At 40.0% G+C, this 8677-nt stretch overlaps 1 protein-coding gene across 1 annotated transcript; it reads right to left on the reverse strand.

Moving 5' to 3' along the window:
* Nucleotides 1-858: 858 nt before the first annotated feature.
* On the reverse strand, nucleotides 859-8471 carry LOC4346235 (kinesin-like protein KIN-7H). Its single transcript, XM_026027641.2, is given in 16 exon segments — nucleotides 859-1485; nucleotides 1576-1877; nucleotides 4147-5199; nucleotides 5276-5392; nucleotides 5481-5690; nucleotides 5692-5757; nucleotides 5760-5814; nucleotides 6035-6159; nucleotides 6234-6299; nucleotides 6379-6446; nucleotides 6526-6607; nucleotides 6724-6837; nucleotides 6913-7013; nucleotides 7116-7205; nucleotides 7586-7803; nucleotides 8392-8471. Coding segments are annotated over 15 exon segments (2961 nt in total). The 5' UTR covers nucleotides 7791-7803; nucleotides 8392-8471; the 3' UTR covers nucleotides 859-1178.
* Nucleotides 8472-8677: the final 206 nt, after the last annotated feature.

The raw sequence follows: 8677 nt of genomic DNA on the forward strand, positions 1-8677 counted from the left end.
GCCACGCACACACAGGAATATGATGATGCACAGGGTTGTGATGTCTGAAGCAATGAAATGGCAATTCAGAATATTTCAGATCTCTCTGATCGTTCAGTGTATATAGTGTTGCTGATATTGTCGAATCAGAAGTTCAGAAACCGGCCGTTTCTTTCTCTGCCACGTTTTTGAGCTGTCCGTACAGCTCTCGAGCTGGTTGCCAAGTGGTCATATACGATTTGCTAGCTAGGTTAGGCAACCATGACTGATAATAGTAGTAATTAAGTAGAGCTATAGCCATGATCAAGTTCAGGTTAGGCACAATGCACCACGTACTAGTCCTGCAAAACAACAGATCAACTTGTTCAGTTGTTCTCCGAAGCTTCTCTCAATCAGATCAACTTGTTCTCTGAAATTTCTGTGATTGAGAGTTCATATATATTCTTCTTGGAATGTTCTAAGACCATATATATTTGTAGCTAGCTATCGAGCTAGCGTGTTCTGATCTTGTCAACGATGAACACGAGCCACAAGCAAAAGTACGGGTCTCTGTCTGCAAAAACCGTGTGCTGCTCGCAGCTGATACCATGCATTGCTGTTGGCGCTTGCACTGCACTACAGATTTATTCTTCCTACACAGATTCGTCAGACAAGAGTACTAGATCGAGCAGTAGACACGAACAGATGATGAACAATCTTGGATCGATTTGGAGTCGTCAGAGCATCGATCTGGGCCGAATGTAACATGGGCTCGTCTGTTGGGCTGAAGCCCGTAACGTAACATGGGCCTCAATTGAAGCCCAGTAATACTGACACCATTTTGAGTTTCAAAGTTCAGAGTTGCATCATGGAATACGCATGGTTACACTCAGACTGATGTAGAAAGCATACAACCCAACCGAGCCTTCCAAGAATTTTATTGATGAATTTTCCCCAGACAAACTGACACAAGGATAGTCATATGTAACAGCTGCAATATGGCTGATTGGTTCATATCTGTAAGATGATTATACATCAGAAACCAACCACACACACACACAAATGAAAGAAGGGAAGCATCAGAAGCTTCAGTGAAATCAGTGCTGGGGAGCAATTCCTCTCCAAACAAGTCAACCTCCTGTACTACGTGTTCTTCTACCTCCATGTTGTCATTGTCATCGTATGGGCCATCGTTTTGCCGGTCACAATGTGCAATTCTTTCAGGTACCTAGAAGGCCGAAGGATCGCCGTTCAGATCGGGGAGCTAGTGTGAAGTTCAGTCCAAACATCTCCTTCAGTGCCTGTGCTGGCTCCAGCAGCTCAATCAGCTTCGCAACAAGGGATGCACTCTCCCTGATGTGTTCCATATCGGTCTGCGTCCAGACGAGACGAGATAGCTGCAATCTTCGCTGTTTCGAGCTCAGATCGATTCCCCATCTAGCGTAAACGCGCTCTTTCTCCCCATTGGTGAGCTTCTTAAGCATCTGCTTGTAGAGCATGTCCCTTTCGCGTCGAAGATTTTTCAGGCTGTCAACAGAATGAGTGCTGGAATTCAGATTTCCTGGACAATGCAAAGCCAAGTTGTTGATTTTAAACTCCTATCAAGTAACAATGTACCTTGATACGACGGCAGAATTAAGCTCGCCTCCTGCAGGGCTGGCACTGAAGGACCTCCTAATGAAGGACAGTCTCCTGTGCTCCACCTCCATGTAGATGTTATCTGCTGGATCTCCCTTGAAGAGGAGGAAGAAGTAAGTTCTGTGTACGATGGGAGCGTTGCATTCGTGCCACAACTGAATAATCTCTTGCCGCATCTTCTCAAAATCAATAGGCCAACGAGAAGGAGAGGCACTCAGTGATGAATCTATGCCAACATCTTTGACAGTTCTCAAGGTTGTAGATCCATCTCTAATAGACTGCTGCACAAATAAAATACACGAAGACAATAAAAGTCAGATCGGTAGGCCAAAACAGACTGGCAAATTATGCATAGGCAACAACAGTTGCAATCTTTGAACTAGTGTGCTGTCAATTCATGTTATAACTAGCGTAGTGGCCTGCGCAGATTGCGCGGCTAGCATCATCATATATTTTTTCTCATATAATAGCTTAAATATATTCAAATTTTATTAAATATATTAAAATGGCAACATAATTTTAAATTCTTCATCAAACTAACAACTGCATGATATTCATATTTCTAATTTTTAAATTTTAGTTATTTATCGATTGTATTTTTATATGGACTCTAGACTCAACTTTCATTTTTTTTTATTTTTTATTTCGAATTTCATTATTCATACATTTTATTCTTTTATTCCTATATATGCACTATAGACTTCTCTTCCAATATTCATTTTTCTTAATTCTGAATTTTAGTTATTTGTAAATTGTGTTTCTATATGTACTCGAAACTCTTCTTTCAATTTTGAATTTCCGTTATTTTGTAACTTGTATTCCTATATGGACTCTAGATTTGCTTCCAATATTTCTTATTTTTTAAATTTCAGTTATTTAAAGTTTTTATTCCTATATGGACTCTAGACTATTTTTACAATATTTCTTATTTGTTAATTCCGAATTTCAGATATTTATAAATTGTATTTCTATAAGGACGCTAGACTCTTCTCCCAACATTGCTTATTTTAAAATTTTCAAAGTTTTGTTGTTCTAAATTGTATTTCTATATAGAATCTAAACTCTACTTTTAATTTTTCTTATTTTTCTAATTCTGACTTTCAATTAGTTCTATAGGAACTATATGTACTCTAGACTTTTCTTTCAATATTTCTATTTTTCTAATTCCCAATCCATTATTTCTAATTGTATTTATATGTGGACACTAACTTCATTTTTAATATTATGTATTTTTTTTAATTTTGAATTTTAGTTATTTATAAATTGTATTCCTATATGAACTCTAATTTTTTCTAATATTTCTTATTTTTTTAATTCCGAATTTCAATTGTTTATAAATTGTATTCCTATATGGACTTATACTCTTCTCCCAATCTTGCTTTTCTTATTTTTAATTTTAGTTATTTGTAAATTGTATTTTGATATGGACTCCGACTTCTACTTTTAATTTTCCTAATTTTTAATTCCGAATTTTAATTAGTTCTAAACTATATACTTGTATGGACTCTAATCTCATCTTTCAATGTTTCTTACTTTAAGTATTTCTGTATGGACTCTATTTTTTTCTGATTAATGTGAGAATTTATAGGTCATAAGAGTAAACATGGTGGCCGATGCGAATTGCACGGTTAGCATCGCTATAATTTTTTTTTCACATAATGACATATATTCTTTCATATTTTGTTGTAGAAAATATTGAAATTACAACAAAAGTTTAAATTGTAACCATGCTGAACCAAATTGACTAATGTACGATATTCTAATTAATATACTTGTTCCGTTTCATATTATAAGACTTTCTAGCATTGCCCATATTCATATATATGTTAATGAATCTAGACATATATGTGTGCCTAGATTCATTAATATCTATATGAATGTGAGCAATGCTAGAAAGTCTTATCACCTGAAACGGAAGTAGTAGTAATTCCTATGTCTATAGAGCAGACGTGATGGATCATCTGGTATATTTGTTTGTTTCCTTCCTCCATCTTTATACTCTTTAGACTATTAGTGGCATCTTATAATTATCTCTAATGTATTTATTAGCATGGCATGTACTATTGTACAATTAGAAAATGGACAAATAAATTGCCTGCCACGGCCATGCATGACAGCATGAGTATATATGGTTACGATTAGTTTCTCTTACCGTTTCCAAAATCGGTGTTTCATATTGTTTATAAATAATCCTTGTCCGTTTGCACGTACTCCTCATTTCCTTTGGGTTTTATCTGTTTTTATTGTCCGTTTCCACATATTGTAATCCTAATATGATTCTCTTTTCTCCTTTTTCTTATTTTATTTGGATTAATGTGGGATTTTCTAGACCATGAGAGTAAACGTGGAGGCTCCTTTTTCTACTACTTTAATAAGTTAATAGATAGTCAAAAACCAAACCTTACCATAATCAAAATAAAAGGAAAACAGTATAGCATGATGTGGATACCTAGTATTGAAGTACTATAGGAAATAGTATTTACCGACTCCTTAAGGAAAATACTGCCAAAAAATAAAAAGAGCTCATAGGTCAGTTCTTGACATGATTACCTGATCCTGATACTCATCAAGTTCATCCTCATGGTCACTATCAGTCTTCTTCAACTTGGTGAGACAACTGATGTCACTGGTGAGAGTTTCTTGTTCTGCGTCGCTGGGGCACATGTCTTTGGCTACTTCATCAATGGTGCTCATGTCCTTCACTACTTCATCAGAAGAAACTTCACCAGAAAACTCAGAACGGTCTACTGAAGAAGGGTTATCATTTTCTGGATACAAGCTTCTCCTAACCTTGTCAAACCTTCTTGGGGTATGCTTCAAGATTTCATTAGGTGGTGTCTGGCTGGTGTACTCGGAATCATCAAACCAACTATTTGGAATAATCATAAAGCTAGCCCTGCAGCTTTTACTTCTAGACAACGCCCTATCCTTGGAGCTCAGTATACACCTTTTTACAGTCAGACATCCATTAGGGTAAGGTTTCTGAATGTCAAAAGAAATGTTAGAATCACATGTATATAGCTTGACATCATTGTCTGTGGTACCATTAGATTCACATGTATCTACGATCTCATCTTGTTGCTCCTCCTCGACAGGGCACATCCTGGTAGGATCTTCCATTCTGTTTGTTATGCTCTCAAGTTCTTGGTCTTCATCAGGTTGAGGGACTGCTTCTTTGGAGATCTCTAATTCAGGTGTTTGGAACTCGGTGTCCTGGGGCAGCAAAAGGTCGAATTTGTGACTTGTGCTTCTTCTATGCTCATGTATATCTATGCATTGGACTTCTCTACAATGCTCTTCAGAGACTTCTGATGCAGTTCTGGAAGCCGCTTCTGTCATATGATATGACTCTATGCAATCAGAAGAACTATGGTGGCTGGGAGGGTGCCAAGGTGACATAAATTTTTCATGCTTTGTTTCTTCAGGAAGATCCACTGTTTGAACAGGGAATACAATATCATCACGGTCATCACTGAAGACATAGGATCCATTAAACACAGCATTATCTTGATCCTGGTAAGGAACACCAGAAGTATCTGAAACTGAAAATGCTTCTTCAGACGCATTCCGTGCAAAAGACTCTGAGGATCGACTATGCTCATCCTATCAGAGGAAAGCCAGTTCATTAAGTTTTGCACAGAGCAATAGTTCTAATATTAAGTATGAAAGAAACAAATACCCATCGCTTCGCAACGCGGCCGTCACTATGGTCATCACAATCGCTTTTAAGCAAGCAGTCAAGTTGAGACTTCACAGTATCTCTTTCTTCCATCAATTCTTTTAGCTGTTTCTCCAGCTGAACACACATACACAAATGGGTATAAAGTTACAAGGTGCAAAAGATACAGAAGCATGGTATCTTATATGATAGGATAAAAAAATACCTTTTTAATTTGTGCATCCTTCTCCCTCAATGCTTCAGCATGAGTAGTGCAGGAGGCTGGCGCCGGAAATTTAATCTCACTTTGTAATCTTTCAAGTTCTCTTTGTAGATGCTTCACGAGTGCCTTATCAGACATCACTACATTGACCTGTGCATTTGTAACTACCTCCTTTGCACAAGTAGCAAACAATAGTGTATTCCTGGATTGCTCAATATGACTCCGTGCAGGGCTCATTGTGCAGATAATAGCAGTTCTTGCATTGCCTCCCAAGGAAGACTGTAATATACGAGTCAGCTTTGAATCTCTGTAGGGGATATGGCCATTTCTTCCCTTACTGCAACATGAACATATAGCTTAGACTAAATTGGATGGTAATAATGCAATCAAAGAGTTGAATTGCGACGCGCAAAAGGAATTCAAAATTAGTTCATCCAGTGAATATGAAAGAGAGAGGAAAAAGGGTGCGCAGAGACTCCTTGACTACTTAGAAACATATATTCTGGATAGAAGGCAAACCACTAAAGATTACAAGTTCTTGCGAGAGGAAAATGAACCTGAGTTGCCGAACAACTTTTCCCAGTGTAAGAAGACTTCGATTGATATGGCTACCTTCTTTTAACCTCACTCCAGCTGAAGCAGTCTGAGATGCACGCTCGCTTCCTGCTAGGTCAACAAAGTTCTGCCCAGAAAAGAATCTCAGTGCATGGAACACACAATACAAACGAGTCTTGAATATAGGATGATATTCCATACCACACAAGCTACAAGGGTGCTTGAGTTGCCTCTTCCCAAATACTGTCTAGTAGAACTTTCAATTGTCTGAAATTAACAGTCTGTCAAAAAATCATTTCCTAAAAAGTAGCATAAAACAAAAAAAAAATATTGATGTGCCACTGACCAATCTGAGTATTTGATGGGACCTTGAACTCGTTTCATTCAAAGCAGTTTCTCCAATCTGCCTTTGAGCTGTAGCAAACCAGATTAAGCAATTAAAGAAAATTGAAGGCCAATGCCTCTCTTATTTCCAACAAGTTCAGTCCCACACCTTCACACACAGCAAGAAGGTTCCTAAGATGATCCTTGTCCCTCAAGGTTTCCTCAGTGAGTTTCTCTACGGTAGTTCCTTTCTGTTTTGAAATCAAATGGAAACATGAACAACTCGAGAACAGTATACAGGTTGGAGGAAAACACAAACAGATTATGTAGTAAGTTCAAGCTAGTAAAAGGAGAACAGTGAGTGTACCTCCGGATCATCAAGAAGTCTGAGGGGTGTGGTGTCGTGGCTCAGGAGGTCCCTCACAGCTTCATTGTATATCTCTATTGCCGAAAATCTCAAAATGAATTCTCTTTCAGGATGCTGTAGCAATGGCACACAATGAGACGGATAAATTTTCGCAGAGGTAAAGTAAAGCAATGTTCACATTGCACACACCTTTTCGATGTAGTCATAGATGTCGAGAACACTATACTCGGTTATCCCGGTCATCGTGTAAGTCTTGCCACTGCTTGTTTGCCCATACGCGAATATGCTTGCTGCCAAGAACCAACCCAAGTGCAGATGTTAGTTACCCCACATCACCTCACAAAACTCAAAGCGACAATGCAACGAAGTTGCGTCATTTCTTCGGTGCTTACAGTTGATTCCACTGACAACTGATAGAGCAACTTCTTTCGCTCCTTCCTCGTAGACCTGCCTTGTAGAGGAATCAGGACCAAACACCCTATCTGTAAAAAATTTTTGAAAGGAACAAGAAAGTAGAAGAGATTCATTCTTCAAGCAAACAGGCTGCCAGCCAAACAAAATGCATAGTACTACATGGCTACAAACATCAAAACTTTTCCAAACTACATGGCTACAAAATGCATAGTACTACATGGTGCCTTGTTTAGTTCCAAACTTTTTCTTCAAACTTCCAACTTTTCCATCGCATCAAAACTTTCCTACACACATAAACTTCCAACTTTTCCGTCACATCGTTCCAATTTCAACCAAACTTCCAATTTTAGCGTGGACTAAACACACTCCAAGAAACTTGATTGACCAAAACAATGTGAGATTCCCATTTGCAAAATTGAGGTGAAGGAGGATGTAGGTGGTACTGTACCGTAGGTGTAGGCGGTGGGGAACATGGCGCGCTCGGGGACGGTGCTGCGGAACATGACGGTGGTGGGGCTGATGCACTCCCAGTCGCAGCTGTCGCCGGCCTCCCTGCCGTTGAGCGGCCGCAGCCGCACCGACACCATTATCCTCTCCTCCTTGGCCTCCGCCTTGTCCCATGCCGCCGCCGCCTCCTCCTCCGCCGCCCCCATATCTCCTCCCCACCTGCACTCCCCCCAATCCACCCAAGAAATGAGCATCAAAACCCCCACCTCTCTTATACTACTAGTACCAATTCAACGGCATTGCAAGAAAATCGTCCTCACGTGTCGGACTCGGGAAAGATGCAAAGATTTTGGGAGAGAGGGAGGGAGGTTGGTGGTGCCCGCGGCCGAAAGCGGCCGGTCACCGGTCGCCGGGACGTGGACGGCGATCCGGCGAGGCCCGCCCAGGTGGCTTGGCTACACTACACCATGCAACAGCAAAGCCGCTCCTGCTCCTCCTCGAGAAAAAAGAAAAAAAGAAAAGAAATGCGTGGTCTGGTCGTCGCCGCCGACTGCGGGGTTGGAGGTATTCCGACGACGGACCATGGTCCCCGCCATGGCCGTGGCTTCTTCCTTAAATTTTATTTATGCGCCTCACATGGGTGGAGGAGGAGGAGGAGGGAGATGGACACCCACCTAACCCAAATACTAGTTGTTTTTTCTTCCTCTCGTTTACCCAGATCAAAATTCGCCCCCAACCCAAAGGTGGCAGACGACGAACTCGACTAACCACCCGAGCAAGAACAACAACAAGAAGAATGGACATTACCTGAGCGAGGTGAGGTGAGAGCTGAAGAAGACGACGACCAATGCGGCTGCAAGCTTCTTCGAGCTTCTCTTGTCTCCTCCACTTCACCTCGTTGCGGGGAAGAAGAAGAAGAGGAGGAGGAAGGGGTGGTTTGGTGGAATTTTTCTTTTTCTTTTTTTATAATTAATTAATTAATACTACCTCCGTTCAAAAATAGTACAACCATCAGTTTTCACGTTTAACTTTTAATCGTCTGTCTTTTTCTAAAAAAATTATAATTAGCATTTTTATTGTTATGAGATGATAA

The sequence above is a fragment of the Oryza sativa genome, chromosome 8 (genome assembly GCF_034140825.1).
Source record: "Oryza sativa Japonica Group chromosome 8, ASM3414082v1".
NCBI classification, from domain to species: domain Eukaryota; kingdom Viridiplantae; phylum Streptophyta; class Magnoliopsida; order Poales; family Poaceae; genus Oryza; species Oryza sativa.